Source organism: Felis catus, chromosome B2 (assembly GCF_018350175.1).
Source record: "Felis catus isolate Fca126 chromosome B2, F.catus_Fca126_mat1.0, whole genome shotgun sequence".
Lineage (NCBI taxonomy): Eukaryota > Metazoa > Chordata > Mammalia > Carnivora > Felidae > Felis > Felis catus.
In genome coordinates this window covers 2,497,974-2,518,145 of record NC_058372.1, presented here as the reverse complement: position 1 = coordinate 2,518,145, position 20,172 = coordinate 2,497,974, and the positions used below count along the sequence as shown (strand labels likewise).

Below are 20,172 nucleotides of genomic sequence, written 5' to 3'. Positions count from 1 at the left end.
ATACAGGTGTGCTGTTTCGAAGGGACACGTGCACCCCAGGTTTAGAGCAGCACTATCAACAATAGCCAAAGTATGGAAAGGTCCCTAATGCCCATCGATGGATGAATGGGTAAAGAAAATGTGGTATATATTACCACATCCTCCATAGACAATGGAGTATCACTCGGCAATCGAAAGGGATGAAATATTGCCATTTGCAATTACGTGGATTTAACTGGAGGGTATTATGCTAAGTGAAGGAAATCAGTCAAGAAAGACAAAAATCATATGATTTCACTCATATGAGGACTTTAAGAGACAAAGCAGATGAACATAAGGGAAGGTAAACAAAAATAATATAAAAACGGGGGGGACAAAATAGATAAGACTCATAAATATGGAGAACAAACTGAGGGTTGCTAAAGGGGTTGTGGGAGGGGGGATGGGCTAAATGGGTAAGGGGCATTAAGGAATCTACTCCTGAAATCATTGTTTCACTATATGCTAACTAGTTTGGATGTAAAGTTAAAAAAATTAAATTAAAAAAAAAGCAAGTGTGATACACACACACACACACACACACACACACACACACACACAATGGAATAGTACTCGGCAATAAAAAGAATTAAGTCTTGCCATTTCCAAAAACATGAAAAGATTTTTTTTATCCCACATTCACAATAGCATCAAAAACTATAAAATACGTCGGATTAAATTTAACCAAGGAGGCAAAATATCTCTACATTTAAAACTGCATAAGTTGATGGAACAAATTGAAGAGAATTAAGGTATCCTGTGTTCATGAATTGGGCATTGAAGAGGGCACTTGTTGGGATGAGCACTGGGTGTTGCAATGTAAGCGATGAATCATGGGAACCTACCCCTGAAACCAAGAGTACACTGTATACACTGTATGTTAGCCAACTTGACAATAAATTATATTTAAAAATATTAAGATTGAAAATTTTTCACAGTATTCAAAATCATCTCTAGATTCAATGCATTCCCTATCAAAATTTGAATGGCATATTTCACAGATAGAATAAGAAACAGTCCTGAAATGTGTATGGAGCCACAAAAGTCCCAATTGCCAAAGCCATTCCAACAAAGAAGAACAAAGCTGGAGGCAGCCTACTTCCTGATTCAAACCGTATTATAAATATCTAGGAATCAAAACAGCATGTTACTGGATCAAGAAACGGACACATACACCAAAGGAACACAATTAAGAGCACAGAAATAAACCCATCCACATACAGACAACTAATATTTGAAAAAGAGTCAAGAATTTTCACGGTGACTTCTAAATTTCTTAGCTTATTTTGTCTATAGGGGTATAGTTTGTTCCATGGAGCTCTTGAGTGGTACCAGATTCTACCAACAGCCATTGCTCCCTCCACCTCCTGGAAAGAGTTTTTTTCCTCCATTCAATGTGATCTGCAGGGATACTGTTACCACATACACTAGGATGTATTTGTATTTCAGAACATATTGGAAATACATCATGTATGAGCCTGGCACTTCTAAATAGGATAAGCTCAAGGAAACATATTTTCTTGTAGTAATCATCTTCACAAGAGGGTTCAGAGATTGGCCTACAGGTGATTGGATATGGAGCACATTTTGTGCACGAGCATGTCCGTGGGTGTATGTGTTTAATAATATATTAATATATATATTGCTTCTACCTAAATGAAAACCAAAATGTAACACGTGTGGCAGACTATGAGGAGAATCATTCTGCAGGAATAGAGATGGTTTTTCTAAGACGGAGGGTGAAACCTGGGAGAGGCTGATTTCAAGCTAGAAAGAACACATTCTTAGTCAATATGCTTCCTTTAAATACATTAAAACTGAGTTCTCATTAGAGATAAGTTACTAAAGAAGCTCTCCAAAGAGAGTCTTGCAAAACCATTTCATGTTTCTATGTGCTTCAAATGGGGACTTACAAATGTGAGAAAGCATTATGTGTGACCTGCTACCACAGATTCGGGGGGACGGGGCCCTGTCAAAGGCTGTGACCACTGATCAAGACAGGCCATTGATCATGGAGATCCCAAATAACCCAATCAGTAGAAACGTCCACGATGCTTCTCTGAGACTCAACACACAAGTACACCTGAACAGCCTCATCCTGAAAAGGGGTTGAAACCATTCTCAGAAAAGGTTCACGAATCAGAAGAACTTACACTTCCTAGAGATCTCATAGATTTCATTCACTCCAATGGTTAAAATAAATCCACCCAACAATGTAAATCAATAGAATTAAATTTTTTAAACGGAGCAAGTGTGGGAACCCAGGGGGGCCCCCCAACGTGGACCTCAACAGCATATTGATCACCGTGAGTAGAAGCTACTGGGGAAAGAGCAGGTGGGAGGACATCACACCCTCCTCTGTCCCCTTGGAAGCAGGAAATATCTCCCGAATGAAAGTCCCCTCCCAGGTCTAAGAAGGAAAAATGACCACTTATCACCACAGGTAGAGACCTTAGAGCTGAGAAGGCTGTAGAAATAAACCTGCTACTTTTTACTAACCCACTACCTCAGCCCACATTCCACTTCGCATTCCCTGCTAACTGCAGCTCCAAACCCCGGTTTTCTTTCTCCTGTCAATTCCACGCTCATCTATTGTCTCTCTATAAAAGGGGCAAAAACCACCTGGTACTTCATTTCTTTGGGTCTTAATGTCCAGATTGGGCCTCCGTGTGGTGGTAATAAAACTTTGGCTGTTTTCTCCTATTACTCTGTCTCATGTCAACTTAATTCCAAAACAGCAGGAAAGGCCATGGGGAAAGAAGGAAATGTCTCCTCCCAGAAGCCAGTGTCCTGTCTCTGAGGCCACCTAGGGGAGCCCTTCCCCTGACCCCACTGATCTCCAGGAGTTCACCCTCTCCTTTCTGCATTGACACCCAGCCCCCCTTGTCCCTGCAAACCACATGTCTACACACGGTGGTTCCCAGTCTGCACCATCACGGCTCAAACATGACACAACACCACAGCAGTGAAAGAGAGCTCTCACCCGTGTCACAAAACAAGCATCCAAAAAGCAGTCACCTGCAAAGGTAGGGTTGCCAGTGGTCCGTGACCTGTTCCTGCCTCCTCCATGAGCCTGGTCAGAGCGGGACTCTGGCAAACAGTAGTGGCAAAATATGCAGACTAGGAGATACAGGAGGGACTTACAGGGGTGATTGCGCTCTGATGGCTGATCCAGGAGTGAGTTTAGCAGGATGCAGAGGACGTGTCCAGAGTGCAGTCACCTACACTGCACACCCTGCCATTATGCTAACATGTGACAATTCTAAGGCCAGGACAGGGCTACGAAGGTAGGGATGCATGAACTGAGAATGTCCCTTCCCTTCTCTGGGCTCACTGGTGCCACAGTGGATAGCCTGGGGGGAGGGGCTAAAAAGGTGATGGAGATTAAAGAGGGCACCTGTGATGATGGAAATGTTGAATCACTATATTGCACAGGAAAGTACTATAAAGTACTTTATAAAGTACCGTTAAAGTATAAAGTAATATAATATAATGCTGTAAGTTAACTCTAATGGAATGACAATAAAAATTGAATTATTTTTGAATTATTTTTATTTTTATAATACATAAATTATATTTATTTTAATTATTAAATTATTAAAAATTAAATTATTTTTAATTAAAAAATAAAAATATTAATTTCAAACAAGAACACTTGAAAAATAAAGAATTGTGTTTAAAACGAAAACAGTGTCAGAATGGCAACATTACACCACAGAATGATATGTGACCAGCTTTATCAGATGGATGTTTGCAAGCTTTCTCTCAGCTAAAGTTTGTTTTTCCTACAGTTGTCCTCCTACTTCTGGGGAAAAGCTGTGACCCAGTGAGGCTCCAAATGTTGTCACAGAGCCGTGATCAAATTGCAAGAATAAGCAATAGGCTCCAGCAATTGCTGGAGAATATTACAATATTTATTACAGTGTACTGGTGGTTTCCATTCTTATTTTGCTATGTTTTTAGGGTGTGTGTGTCATTGTCCTTTGCAATCAGAAATGTAATAGTGTTCCCAAATGAGGGTGAAATAGGAAAATCCTTTGAAACTTTTTAAAATATTAATATGATGCAGATGGCCTTGGAATACTAAATCAGCATCTCTGGAGGCTGTAATGCATGCATGAACTTAGAGTTTGAGCACCCACTTGCATAAAAGAATGAATTAAGGAATTTCCCTTGAGAGTTATCAGGGGAAATACGGAGGACACAAAAACCTGAAAGACCCTGGCATTCAAAGTCTTCTGTCAAATGGTCTTCCCCTCAGTCATCTAGGGTCATATCCCTACAGAACACTTTCTTCATTGCTCCAATCATATCCCTATTCCGCAGAGTATATATGACAGGGTTGACCATGGGGGTGACAATGGTGTAGAAGAGAGAAATGAACTTGCCCTGATCCTGGGAGTAGTTGTTGCTGGGCTGAAGGTAAATGTAGATGCCTGTGCCATAGAACAGGGAGACCACTGTGAGGTGGGACCCACAAGTCCCAAACGCTTTCCTCTGCCCTGAAGCTGACTTTATTGCTAAGACCACCTTGACAATCCGACTATAGGAGAATGTGATTAATGCCACAGGTATGAGGAGAATGATCATACTGGCAAAGAAGGCCTCAGATTCATTCACAGTGGTGTCAACACAGGCAAGCTTGAGCAGTGGGGGGACCTCACAAAAGAAGTGGTCTATTTTATTTCTCCCACAAAGTGGTACAAGGAAGATGAGTACCGTCTGCAATGAGGAGTTGACAAAACCAGTGAACCACGATGCAGAAGCCATCAGGGCACAGAGACGGGGGTGCATGATCACTGTGTAGTGCAGGGGCCTGCAGACGGCTGCGTAGCGGTCAAATGCCATCACCCCTAACAGAATGCATTCTGTGCCTCCCAACCCTAGAGAGACAAACAGCTGAGCTACACAGCCAGCAAAGGAGATAGACTTGTCTGCTCCCCTGAGATGAACCAGCAGCTGAGGAACAGTGCTGGTCGTGTAACACAGGTCCAGAAAGCTTAGGTTGGACAGGAAAAAGTACATGGGAGTCTGCAGGTGTGGGTCCAGGCGGGACAATGCAATGATGGTTGTGTTTCCCAGCAGGGTGAGCAGATAGAAGATCAGAAGAACCACAAAGAGGACTCGCTCCAGCTGAGGCCGGTCAGAGAAACCCAGCAGGATAAAGCCAGTGAAAGAACTTCCATTTTTCTGGTCCATCTTTTCTTACCACATGTTTCCTGTCAAGATCAAGCATTTAGCAATTTTTAAAAGAAATCTTCAAAAAAATAAAAAGCTGGCAGGAGGTGAATTTATCATGTTATAACACAGGTCATGGCATTTTAAGTAACCATTTGAATAAATGATGCACCCATGAAATTGATCAATTACTTCCAGTTTAGTTCCACATTACCATAAAAAGTTAATCATTAATATTTAATGTAAGAAAAATCAAATAATGGACCTGTGTCTGCATGAGTCATAGGTACAGAAGGTCTTTCAGTCTCAGTTTAGTAGGCTTAAAGTACTACAAAAATATTTGTACATTTCAGAGAAAATGAGGATGAGGGAAAAGAGGAAGGGAAATCAGAAAGAATAGGAAAGAGATACAGACAGAGGGAGATTCATTATCTTTCATATGTATCTCATCATTCCACACAACTGAAATGCACACACCATACATCATAGATGATAATACAACATGACCTCAAAATTAAATTCAGTTATAGAAATTTATGACTTGGAATATACTTGTACAAAGAATTCAATTACCATCAGCCTATCACTACTAGTTCTGCATATAAACATACATCGGGTTGGGGGGGCAGTAAAACAATTAAATAGTCAGAGATATTGACACCACCACCATTCAAACAGTGTTTAACTTTGGCCCGAAAGATGCTGAAAATTACCATTCCAATTTCACAGGAACTCCAAAAATTCAGTGCCTGTGCAGACTCCTTTGGAATCAGACTCTAAAATCCAATGGCCAACATTTTCCTCTTCCTTCTGCAGATATCTGTTTCACACATTACCAACTAGAGTTCATAAAATTCCTGAAAGAAGTAGGATTATTCCCTATCAACATTCTAATCAGAACATTTTAAAGTGTTATCCAAACGTGTAACCTATGTACAAAATGTAATGCTTTGCATCATTTCCTATGATAAAATAATTACTTGGGTAAATATATAGAGATAAACACAGATACATTCTCAAAGCCATGACAAGTCAAAGAGCTATAATGCAAAACTTAACGTAGTACAAGGAAAGGCCTAAAGGAAAGGATATATTGGTATTGTACAAAATCCCCAACACCCAACTTTATTATATTAAAGATCACCATTCCAGAAGCTAGCTTGCAGAGTTAGTCACACTAGATCAAACACAATGCCAGCTCTAAGGCTCTAAGGCTCGTCTGATGACCATTTCCATCCAGCTGTGCAGTACTGAATGAGCACAGTAACACACGAACGAGAGAGGCATCAGGACACGAGTATTTCAGTTCTATCGTATTCAGAAGGGTAGGCATCCAGTACATTTCTGACTCTTCCAAGAGTTTTAAAATCTGAACCAAGTTTGGGGCTAGACCCATTGATGTGTGAACAAAATTGGTACAAAACTGGCATAAAAACTGAATAGAAGATGTAGTATTTCGCACTTTTTTATGCCTCTTCGATTTCCTATTAAGATTGAGCAGTGGTATCCACAAAACAAAATCTATGCACCAACAATTTCTTAATGGAATTAATTATAAAGGTATCAGGGACAGTCCAAGTGCATCAACAGGGAATATCCCTTCCCTCACACCTTCTCAGAAGAGAAAATAAAACAAACCATGGTTCGGTCTCATGCACACATGCACGAATATACATACATCCATCTGAAGCATACTGCTGACAAATTTTTATTTTTTCATATTTTAAAGTTTATTTATGTATTTGTGAGAGAGAGAGAGAGAGAGAGAGAGAGAGAGAGAGAGAAAGTAGAGTGAGCAGAAGCAGAAGAGGCGCAAAAGAGATGGAGAGGGAGAGACGGAGATGGACACAGAGAGAGAATCCCAAGCAGGCTCCTCACTGTCAGTGCAGAGCCCGACCTCACACCTGTGACATCATGACCTGAGCCGAAATCAAGAGTTGGGGGCTTAACCGACTGAGCCATCAAGCTGACAAGTTTTTAAATGTGACTGATAAAGGAAACACCAAAGTGAAGGAGGCCAAACATAAAATGCTAACTGATCCAAACAAACACCAATATAATACTGCACCATTAGAAAAAAATAATGATACATTTTAACATTATCATACCGATAAGGACTAGGAAGACAGGTGAGAAAAGATAAATCCCTGGAGAAAGGAACTGGTACAAATTTCTTGCTGCTCTACAGGATTATATGTGTATGTGTGGGTTTCAATACAAATATATATAAAAGAATGTGGACCACATGTCATGAAATTATGATACAGAAAAATCAGTTTTAAAAATTATACATAAATTATTACTTTACATACAAAAAAATAAACACTTGAAAAGGGCATAAATTATATACAGAAAGGGAAAAATATTAAAATAAAAACAGATTCTATAAAACAAGTGGCATTCTATGTAACGATTACCATCAAAAAAAGTATACAATTGAAATGACATCTCACAAGAACACAATTTTACAATAATAATTAAGAGATCAGGCAGCAATGAAAGAAGTTAAAGGCTTAGTACTGACACACATAAGTGATAGAGTAGTAGTTGACAGTTTGAATAATTGTTCAACACTGACACAAAACTCTAAAATTTTAGTGCAAGAGTACATATTTTCACACTGGATACTCAGTGTGCACACTACACATTTTAAAGACAAAAGATCTCAATACAATGTCTCTATTTAAGATATTTCAAATATATAACATTCACCGATATATTTGACCTACACACTCTGCCGTATCCAGTTCCTGAATAAATCCTGAAAACATGGGGGCAAGATTTGCGCAGCCTCAGTGCTACAACTGAATCGCTATTGTCGCTTTCATGATGCTTCTGTCCCATGGGTCTGAGCTGACCTCAGACATATGAGAACAGACCCCTGATGACGAGGGAGGACGAGAAAATGAGGGATACAGCCATCACTACATAGGAAATGACAGATGTGATGAACACTGACAATGCTGTAGGGTAGGTACCATGGAAGAAGATGATGAGGTAGGGTTTCCATTGCAAGTTGTTTATTCAGGGAATGCTCTCAGGATAAACGGGGTGAGGGAAGGAAAACAGCAGAGAATGTTCCTAAGCAAGGATGTGGTCTCCAGTGGAACAGAGCAGGAGCCTGATCCCATGAGATGCTGGACAGAACTCTCCAATAGAAGCATCCATCTGTGAAGGTAGAAATACTCTCTCCCCACTGTCCAATACTATGCCCACTCTCCACCTGTCATACTTGAGCATTTAAAATGTCCTATCTAAGGGGTGCCTGGGTGGCTCAGTCAGTTAAGTGTCCAATTTTGGCTCAGGTCATGATTTCACAGTTCACAAGTTTCGAGTCCTTCATCGGAGCCTGCTTCAGATTCTGTGTGCGTGTGTCTCTCTCTCCACCCTACCCTATTCATGCTCTCTCTTTCTCTCTCTAAAAAATAAACATTAAAAATTTTTAAATGTCCTAGCTAAGAAACTGAATTTTATTTTATTATATCTTATTTTATCATTTTTGATTTTCAAGAGAAAAAGAGTGTGAGTGGGAGAGAGGTAGAGAGAGGGATACACAGAATCCAACATAGGCTCCAGGCTCTGAATTGTCAGCACAGACCCCCACAGTAGCCCTCAAACTCATGAAATGTGAGATCATGACTTGAGCCAAAGACAGACGCTTACCAACAGAGTCACCCAGGTGCCACAAGAAACTGGATTTTAAACTCTATTTAATTTTAATGAATTTAAACTGAATTAGCTTCCTGTGGCTACTTACTAAAGTATTGGAGAGCATGACTCTGGAGCATGGATTGCATCAGATTCAGTCCTGCCTTGGCTTTGGGACCTTTTGTACATCCCATAGTGTGTCACTGTCTGTGAGCTGCCCCCACCATGTTCTCCAGACTGCCTGGCAATGTGGCTCCCTTTAAGCTGAGGGCAATTCTGTCACGAAGGGAATGGCTGTGAACCTTGGAGCCCACACTCATACCAACTAGGGTTTGGATTGGAGCCCCAGCAGGTAAAGAGCGTCTGGGCAGATCACCAACAGCGTCCATACAAGAGTCCGTTCATGATCGTGTGCAAGGATAGAAGGATGGGACCTAGTGTACTTTACACACCACTGTGCAATCACACACACACACACACACACACACACACACACACACACACACACATGCACACCCAACTTTTCATTTCAATTAAGTAAACATTCAGGTTTCTTACTACCTTTTTCTTCATCATATTGCTATTTGTACTCACTTAAAAGGATCAGCTTTTCTTGCTAACAATAAAGTCAAAACATAGATGCACTGACATGATATTCACAAAATGAAAATATTCAGAAAACTTCCCTGTTGTAATTTTCAACATAGCAATTTTAAAACTCCATGCATATTTTAGATATTTTGGTAACTGTTAAGGGAGAAATTAAATATTTAAGATGACAAATACTGACAATAATTTTTAGCATAGAGAGGAAATATAATCTAATTACACAGACAACATGGAACAATGGAAAAACATAGATGCATATATCTAATAGTTTTACATATATGCATACTGTATTATTCTATTTTTGAAGGGAATATTTTATTCCCAGTACACAGTCATATTTAATTATATTCCACATGTGTATACACAGGTGCAATGCATGTACTACATAGAATCAAATGTCTAGGAATGACTTGCTGGCATTCATAATGAACAATTACATTTAATTCTTATATTTGGTGAACTTCCACAGTTTGTTACTTTAGGCAATTGATCATATATGCAAACTATTTAGCTTTTTTGTTTCAAGAACAATAGTAACTGGAAATAAACTAACTTGACAATTCCTAGAGTAACACAGAGACCAAATTATATTTCACTCACCTTTATTCACTTTCCCTGTGGATTCAAAGCTATCTCCCTAACTCCATTCCAAGTTACTGCCTAAATACACTTCTGGGGATAGGAACATGGACATGGAGAATCAGTATCTGCAGTAAATGCAAAGGCTGACTATACCAGCACTGAGTCACCCATACATTTTTCTTAAGCAAAAGGACACTTTCTCAGGATGACTTCACAGATCCACATGTGGTACCAGAGATCTGCACGTTGGCTCTCAGAGGTAGAAGATGAAGGCAGTCACAAACTCTCAGTATCGTTCCTGAATACAATGACCTGCCCCATGTGACTGTGAGACCCTTATGAGCAGGCGAGAGGGTGCTTTGACTCTGACCTGGGGCTGGGCTGGCACACAGAACCAAGTCCCTTCCCCTGCTGACATCTCTGGGGAATGGATGCCCCACACTCTTAATGAGCCCTTGTCACTGAGCTGCCCAGACATGGCAATCCTCAGGGACAATGACTATGGAGGACAAAGTCAGAGGAGACCTAATCTGTCTCTTCTATTAGTTCCCATATCTCACAGAGGACAAGTATCTCGCTAGACCTCCCAGCTACCTTAGCTCCCATCTGTGAATGACCTAGTAGTTTTACAAAACACTTAAGATTTTTTCCTCACAACTGCCCAAAATATTTACATATAAATACATAAGGAAGAATCCATTCACTTACTTAATTCTAAATGTAAATATGTAAATAAATTCCTCATTTAATTTCATTCATACCAAATTATATGGATCACAAAGCTATTAACTAGGCACATTCTAACTTTTAGCACGAATATATAAAAGAGGGCAACAAAATTCTACCAAACTTCTATTGTGGTTAAAGGGGAAAAAATCTCAAATCTTCTAAACCACTATTGAGTCTATAGCTATAGGTTTTAATGATGTACTCAAACAATTTTAAAAATTACCTGTGTTTTTAATGAAATGCATATGGTTTATTTAAACTCAGCTAGTCTTTGCATTTAAGTTCAAATTGATTCTGAGTTTATCAGGAGACTTCTAAATAAACAACAAGAGACATGGAAGGAAGTAGATGAGTACTCTGTGGCTATTTCTCAAAGATCTATAACTTAGTTTCCTTTATCATTTTCAGCCTAAAGAGATAAACTACCTCCTGTTAGAAACATGCTTAGATTTGAATTATCTGTTATTTCCATACCCAATAGATTCCATCTTCAAAGTAAGGGGGGAGAACTGACAAAGACAACACCCTCTGGGTGTCCTGGAGTGGGAGGGAATTACAGATCTGCTATTAATGCTCTTCTCCCCAGGCCTCGCTCGAGAAGCAAGAAAGGTCCCAAATATGCAATCTAATGTTACACCTAAAGGAGCTAGAATGAACAGCAAATAAAGCCTAAGAGCAGCAGAGGAAGGGAAATAATAAAGATTAGAGCAAAAATAAACTATATAGAAACAAACAACAAAAAACAGTAGAACAGACCAACGAAACTGAGAGCTGGTTCTTTGTAAGAATAAGCAAAATTGATAAACTTCTAGCCAGACTTCTCAAAAAGGAGAGAGAGGAACCAAATAAATAAAATCATGAATGAAAGAGGAGAGATCACAACAAACATCAAAGAAATACAAACAATTATAAGGGAACACTTTGAAAAATTATATGCCAACAAACAGGCCATCTAGAAGATATTGACAAATTTCTAGAAACTCACAAACTACCAAAACAAAAACAGTAAGACGTAGAAAATGTGAACATACCCGTAACCAGCAAAAAAAAAAACAAAAAAAACCCAAAAAAATGGAATTAGTAACCACAAGTTTCCCAACAAACAAGAGTCCTGGGTCAGATGGCCTCCCACAGGAATTCTACCCAACATTTAAGGAAGAGTTAATACCTATTCATCTCAAACTTTTGCAAAAAAACAAAAATGGAAGGAAAGCTTCCAATCTCATCCTATGAATCCAGCATTACCTTGATACCAAAATCAGATAATTATCCCACTAAAAAGGAGAATTATAGGCCAGTCCCTGATGAACATGGATGCAAAAATGCTCAACAAGACATAGCAAATCAAATTCAACAGCACAATAAAGGAATTATTCATCACAACCAAGTGTGATTTATTCCTGGGCTGCAGGGCTGATTCAATATTCACATATCAATCCACTATTCACTTAGCAATCAACATGATATACTACATTAATCAAGAAAGGATAAGAAGCATAAGATCCTGTCAAGAGATGCATAAAAAGCATTTGACAAAATGCAGCATCCATTCTTGGTAAACACCCTCAACCACATGGGAATAGATGGGACATACCTCAACATCATAAAGACCGTATATGAAAGACCCACGGTAGTATCATCCTCTATGGGGTAAAACTGAGAGCTTTTCTTCTACACTCAGGAATAAGACAAGGATGCCCAGTCTCACCAATACTAGTTAACATAGGACGGGAAGTTTTAGCATCAACCACATACATCAAAAAGAAATAAAGGGCATACAAATCGGCAAGGAAGGAGTCAAACTTTCACTATTTGCAGATGACATGATGCTCTATGTCAAAACCTGAAAGACTCTACCAAAAACCCACTGGAACTAATACATGAATTCAGCAAAGTCACAGGGTATAAAATGAACATACAAACATCTGTTGCATTTTCATACACCAATAATGAAGCAGCAGAAAAATAAATCAAGGAATGGATTCTATTTACAATTGAACAAAAAAAACATAATTTCACCTAGAAATTAACTTAACTAAAGAGGTAAAAGATCTGTACCTTGAAAACTATAGAACACTTATGAAAGAAACTAAAGAGGACACAAAGAAAGCGATCAACGTTCCAAGTTCATGGATTAGAAGAACAAATATTGCTAAATATCTATACCACCCAAAGCAACCTAACATTTAATGCAACCCTACCAAAATATCACCAACATTTTTCACAGAGCTAGACCAAAATACCACCAACATTTTTCACAGAGCTAGACCAACAATCCTAAAATTTCTATGGAACAATAAAGACTCAAATGTGCCAAAGCAATCCTGAGAAAGAAAAGCAAAGCTGGAGGTATCATGATTCCAGAATCAAACTCTATTACAAAGCTGTAGTCACCAAGGCAGTATGGTACTGGCATAATAAACAGACATGTAGATCAATGTAACAGAATAGAAAACCCAGAAGTGGACCCACAAGAGTATGGCCAACTAATCTTTGACAATGCAAGAAAGAATATCCAATGGGAAAAAGGCAGTCTCTTCAGCAAATGGTGCTGGGCAAACTGGACGGTGACATGCAGAAGGATGAACCTGGATCACTTCCTTACACCATACACAAAAATAAACTCAAAATGGATGAAAGACCTAAATGTAAGACAGGAAGCCATCAAAATCCTCTGGGAGAAAGCAGGCAAAAACCTCTTTGATCTTGACCTCAGCAACTTCTTACTAGACATGCCTCAGAGTCAAGGGAAACAAAAGCAAAAACAAACTATTGGGACCTCATCAGGATAAAAAGCTTCTGGAGAGTGAAGGAAACAATCAACAAAACTAAAGGCATCCAACAAATGGGAGAGATACTTGCAAAACATATCAAATAAAGGGATAGTATCTAAAATCTCTAAAGAACTTATGAAACTCAAATAATAAACCCCCCAAAAAAACAAATAAACCAGGGAAGAAGTTGGCAGAAGACATGAATAGACACTTTGCCAAAGACGACATCCAGATGACTAACAGACACATGAAAAGATGCTCAACATCACATCAAGGAAATACAAATCCAAACCACAATGAGATACCACCTCACACCTGTCAGAATAGCTAAAATGAACAACTCAGAAAATAATAGATGTTGTTGAGGACAGGGAGAAAGGGAACCCTCTTGCACTGTTGGTAGAAATACAAACTGGCACAACCACTCTGGAAAACAATATGTATGTTCCTCAAAAAAATTAAAAATAGTACTACACTATGACCCAGCAATTGCACTACTGGGTATATATGCAAAAGATACAAAAATGCTGATTTGAAGGGGCACATGCACCCCAATGTTTATAGCAGCATTATGCACAATAGCCAAATTATAAAAAGAGCCCAAATGCCCACTGACAGATGAATTGATAAAGAAGATGTTGTATATTGTTACAAGGGAATACTACTCGAGATAGAAAAGAATGAAATCTTTCCATTTGCAACAACAAATGTGGATAGAACTAGAGTGTATCATGCTAAAAATAAGTCATGCAGAGAAAGACAAATACATGATTATACTCATATGTGGAATTTAAGAAACACAACAGATGAACACAGGGGAAGGGAAGGAAAAATAAGATAAAAACAGAGAAGGAGACAAATCATAAGAGACTCTTAAATACAGAGTTAAAACTGAGAGTTACTGGAGGGGAGGTGCGTGGAGAGATGGGCTCAATGGGTGATGGGCATGATACGGCACTTGTCAGGATGAGCACTGGGTATCATACGTAAGTGATGTATCATATGTAAGTGGGTTCTACTCCTGAAATCAATACTACACTATAAGTTAACTAACATGAACTTAAATAATAAATTAAACAAAGAAGATGTGGCATATATATCTAAAGGATTATTATTCAGCCATGAGAAAGAAGGAAATCCTGCCTTTTGCAACAAAATGGATGGGTCTTGAGGGCATTATCCTAAGTGAAACCAGTCAGAAGAGAAAGACAAGGACTGTGTGATCTCACATATTTGTGGAAACCAGGAAAGCCTAGCTTGTATATACAGGCAGTAGAATGGTGGTTACCAGAGACTAAGGGGTATGGGAAGTGGGAGATGTTGGACAAAAGGTACAAACACCAGTCATAAGATGAATAAGTCCTGAGCATCTAATGTCCAGCATGGTGATTATGATTAATATTATTGTATTATCAACTTGAAAGTGGCTAGAAGAGTATATCTCAAATGTTCTCACCATGAAGAACAAATGGTAATTGTGGGGGATAAAATTAGGAATCCCCCGGGGCTACACCGATGGGTTAACAAGGCATAAAGAAACACAAAGTCATAAAACGCTCACACCTGAGTTTGGGGAGAACAGATTGGCACTCTAAGAATAGGGAGGCACAAAGGTGCCAAGAATAGGGAGGTACAAAGGCACTCCCAAATAGAGTGCCGAACCCCCAAAAGTAGAGAGAGAAGCAATGGCCTGAAATAGAATCGGAACAAAGGTGCACAATACACAGGAATAACAAGATTAGATATTCAGGGTGAAAGCACCCCAAGTTTAGTACTACAGCAGAAAGCTGCTTTCATAGGAAAATAGGGCCAGGTTAGGTAAATTGGTGAATTGGACTATGGACTGCTGCGCTGCAGGCAAAGCAGCCTGGAATGGAGATGGTTAACAAAAGAAAAGGTGTCTTGTCAACCCTGAGGTTACTCTCCCTATTTGTCTCATCCCCTAGGCTGGCAAAGATAAACAGGCACGGCGCCTCCTGTCTGCTGTTAACAACCATCTATCTGCCTGGTGCCGGGATTTTGTTTTATATTGACCCAAACCCCAAACACCGTGTATCTTCAAGACCCCCTTTTCCCCCTCACGTCCTCAAGTTAGTGTTCACAGTTTCTTTGTCTCTTTGTACATGCCCATCACATTTGTAAGCCTTCTGATCTGAACAGATATGGGGCAAGTACCCTTATTCAGGGCTTTTGTCCTTTTCCCCAGACATTAGCCATCTCTCCTTTTAATCCTGCATCCTCTCTTTTGCTAGCCAAAAGAGAACTTTAGACTTAGAATCTATGGCAGGTAATAACGTAATGTGATAGAGGTGTTAGCTAACACAATGGTGGCAATAATTTCATTATATATATATATGTTCACATTTGTACTTCTTAAGTTTGCTGAGTGTTCTGCATCTGTCGTATCTTAGTTTATCTAAGAAAAAATAAATAACCACAAGAGATATCATTCATTTCTTTTATCACACTTAAACTTCCTCTCCTAAGGTCATATTTTATAGCTATTTAATACAAAAATCTCCCTACAAAGTTGATAAATGAACATGTTCTTTCATTATCCCATCTACAAACGCAGCCCTCTCATTTGTGATCCAAATTTCAATGCAGACACTGAAAGATGGCATTTCTAAATGTTTACCTTGTGTGGATGTATAATGACATCAAAATGGGGTGACTCTGTTCCATGGAGATCTTGAGTGGTTCAAGATTCCATCAGGTACTAAAATTCTGGGTGTTTTTCTCCTTTTACTTCCTCATGTCACTTTAATTCCAAAACAGCTGTTAGAACCTTGGGGAAGAAAGGAAATGTCTCCTAACCAAAACCAGTGTCCTGTCCCTAAGGTCACCTCAGGGACCCCTTCCCCTGATCCTCTGATCTCCAGTCATTTACCCTCTCTTTTCTGCATTTACACCCAGCCCCCCTTCCTGGTGAACCACGTATCCACGCAAAGTGGTTCCCAGTCTGCACCATCGGATCTCAAACATGCCATAACACCACAAAGTGAAAGAAATCTCACCTGTGCCACAAAACAAGCATCCAAAAAGCAGTCACCTGCAAAGTGGGGAGTTGCCAGGGGTGGGTGACCTGCTCCTGCCTCCTCTGTGAGCCTGGTCAGAGCAGGACTCTGGCAAACAGTAGCTGCAAAATGTGCAGACTAGGAGGTACAGGAGGGTCTTATGGGGGTGACTGCACTCTGATGACTGATCCAGGAGTGAGTTTAGCAGGATGCAGAGGGCGTGTTCAGAGTGCAGTCACCCTACACTGCACACCCTGCCGTTATGCTAACGTGTGACAGCCCTAAGGCCAGGACAGGGCTACAAAGGTAGGGACGAATGTAACTGAGAATCTCCCTTCCCATCTTTGGGGTCACTGGTGCGACAGGGAAGGGCCTGGGGGGATGGGTTTAAATAGGTGATGGAGATTAAAGAGAGTACATGTGATGATGGAAATGTGGAATCACTATATTGTACACCAGAAAGGAATATAACACTGTAGGTTAACTCTAATGGCATTCCATTAATAATTTTAACAATAATTAATAAATAAAACAAAAAATAATAAAACAATAAAAATAATATTATTCCATTAATAATTTTAACAATAAAAATTTAATTGAAAACTAAAATAATAAAAAGCAATTCTAAAGATAAATTTTTTTGAAAAACAAAGAATTGTGTTTCAAAACGAAAACACTATCACAATGGCAACATTACACCATGGCTTGATAGCTGAATAGCTCTATCAGGATAGATGTTGGCATGTTTTCTCTCAGCTAAAATTTGCTTTTCCCACAGTTGTCCTCCTACTTCAGGGAAAAAGCTGTGATCCCGTCAGACCACAGATGTTGTAATAGAGCAGTGATCTGACTGCGAGAAGAAGCAATAGCCTCCAGAAATTCCTAGAATCTACTGCAATATAAATATTGAATACCATGTTCTGGTGGTTTTTATTCTTATATTAGTATGCTTTCATGGTGTGTGTGTCACTGTCTTGCAATTAGAAACGGAACAGTGTTCCCAAATTGGGGTGAACTAAGAAAATCATGTGGAAGTTTTTACAATATTAATATGCTGCAGATGGTCTAGGTATACAAACTCAGCATCTCTGAAGGCTGCACTGCGTCCATGAACTTAGAGTTTGACACTCACTTGCATAAAAGAAGAAACTAAGAAAGTTCCCTTGAGTGTTGTCAGGGGAAATGTTGAGGACACAGAAATCATAAAGACTCTGGCATTCAAAGTCTTCCATGAAAGGGTCTTCCCCTCAGTCATCTGGAGTCATAGCCCCTACACACACCTTCCTCATTGCTCCTGTCACATCCTTGTTCCGCAGGGTATATATAAAGGGGTTGACCATAGGGATGACGATGGTGTAGAAGAGAGAAATGAACTTGCCCTGATCCTGGGAGTAGTTGTTGCTGGGCTGAAGGTAAATGTAGATGCCTGTGCCATAGAACAGGGAGACCACTGTGAGGTGGGACCCACATGTCCCAAACGCTTTCCTCTGCCCCAAAACTGACTTTATTCTTAACATTGCCCTGACAATCTGACCATAGGAGAATGTGATTAATGCCACTGGTATGAGGAGAATGATCACACTGACAAAGAGCTCAGACTCATTCACAGTGGTGTCAACACAGGCAAGCTTGAGCACTGGGGGGATCTCACAAAAGAAGTGCTCTATTTTATTTCTCCCACATAGTGGTACAAGGAAGGGGAGCACCATCTGCAATGAGGAGTTGACAAAACCAATGAACCATGATGCAGAAGCCATCAGGGCACAGAGACAGGGGTGCATGATCACTGTGTAGGGGCCTGCAGACGGCTGCGTAGCGGTCAAATGCCATCACCCCTAACAGAATACATTCTGTGCATCCCAACCCTAGAGAGACAAACAGTTGAGCTACACAGACAGCGAAGGAGATAGATTTGTCTGCTCCCCTGAGATGTACCAGCAGCTGAGGAACAGTGCTGGTCGTGTAACACAGGTCCAGAAAGCTTAGGTTGGACAGGAAAAAGTACATGGGAGTCTGCAAGTGTGGGTCCAGGAGGGACAACACAATGATGGTTGTGTTTCCCAGCAGGGTGAGCAGATAGAAGATCAGAAGAACCACAAAGAGGACTCGCTCCAGCTGAGGCCGGTCAGAGAAACCCAGCAGGATAAAGCCCGTGAAAGAACTTCCGTGTTTCGGGTCCATCCTTTCTTACCACGTGTTTCCTGTCAAGACCAAGCATTTAGCAATTTATACAATATCTAAAAAAAAAAAAAAACTGTTGGTGGGGGTATACTGATCATATAATAAGACATGGCCATGACATTTTATCAAAACTCTTTGAATAAATGATGTACCCATGAAATTTCCATAGTTTTATCAATTTAGTTCCACATTGTCACAAAAAGTAAATCATTAGTTTTTAAGATTAAAAAAATCAAATAATGGACCTGTGTTTTTATCAGTCATAGGAAATACAGTCTTTCAGTCTATGCTTACTAGTACTGTAAAATGTACATACATCTCACTAAATGTAAATGGAGTGAATTCTCGAATGAAAAGACTTAGGGTATCAGAATGGATAAGAAAACAAGTCCCATCATATGCTGCTTACAAAGACTCATTTTACATCTAAAGACAACTACGAATTGAAAGGAAGGGGATGGAGAACCATCTATCATGCTACTGGATGTCAAAAGAAAGCTGGAATAGCCATAGTTGTATCAGACAAACTAGATTTTAAAACAAAGACTGTCACAAGGGATGAAAGAAGGGCATTATATTATAATTAAGGGGCCTATCCATCACGAAGACCTAACGACTGTAAATATTTATGTACCCAACATTAGACACCCAAATATGTAAATCACTTAATCACAAACAAAAAGAAACTCATTGATAATAATGTCATAATACTAGGGGACTTCAGTACGCCAATTACAGCAAAGGACAGATCATCTAAGCATAACATCAACAAGGAAACAATGGCTTTGAGTGACACACTGGACCAGATGGAGTTAACAGATATGTTCAGAACATTTCGTTCTACAGCAGCAGAATATGCATTCTTCTCCAGTGCACATGAATCATTCTCTGGAATGGATCACATGCTGGGTCACATCAGCCCTCAACAAGCACAAAAATATCAAGATCATACCATACATATTTTCGAAGTACAATGCTATGAAACTTGAAACCAACCAGAAGGAAAAATTTGCAAAGACCAAGCATATTTGGGGATTAAAGAACATCCTGCTAAAGAATCAAAGGGGTAACCAAGAATTTAAGGAGGAAATTAAAAAGTATATGGAACACAATGAAAGTGAAAACAAGACTGTCCAATCCTCTGGGATGTAGCAAGGGTGGTCATAAGAGGAGTATATAGCAATCTAGGCCTTCCTAAAGAAGGAAGAAAGACCTCAAATACACAACCTAATCTTACACCTAAGCGAGTTGGAAGAAGAACAGAAAATAAAGCCTCAAACCACCAGAAGACAGGAAATAATAAAGATGAGGGCAGAAATCAATGATATCAAAATAGGAAAACCAGTAGAACAGATCAATGAGATGAGGACCTCGTTATGTGAAAGAATTAATGAAATCAATAAGCCCCCAGACAGACTGAGGGAAAAAAAAAAAGG

The 20,172-nt window shown here is 39.5% G+C and overlaps 1 protein-coding gene and 1 pseudogene across 1 annotated transcript; both read right to left on the bottom strand.

Annotated features, from left to right (window-relative positions):
- Positions 1–648: 648 nt before the first annotated feature.
- Positions 649–6,935, bottom strand: LOC123385634 (putative olfactory receptor 2B8). The gene has a single exon (XM_045058460.1). The coding sequence runs from the start codon at positions 5,215–5,217 to the stop codon at positions 4,276–4,278; it is 942 nt and encodes a 313-aa protein (XP_044914395.1). The 5' UTR covers positions 5,218–6,935; the 3' UTR covers positions 649–4,275.
- A 10,205-nt stretch (positions 6,936–17,140) lies between these two features.
- On the bottom strand, positions 17,141–19,967 carry LOC123385638 (annotated as a pseudogene).
- Positions 19,968–20,172: the final 205 nt, after the last annotated feature.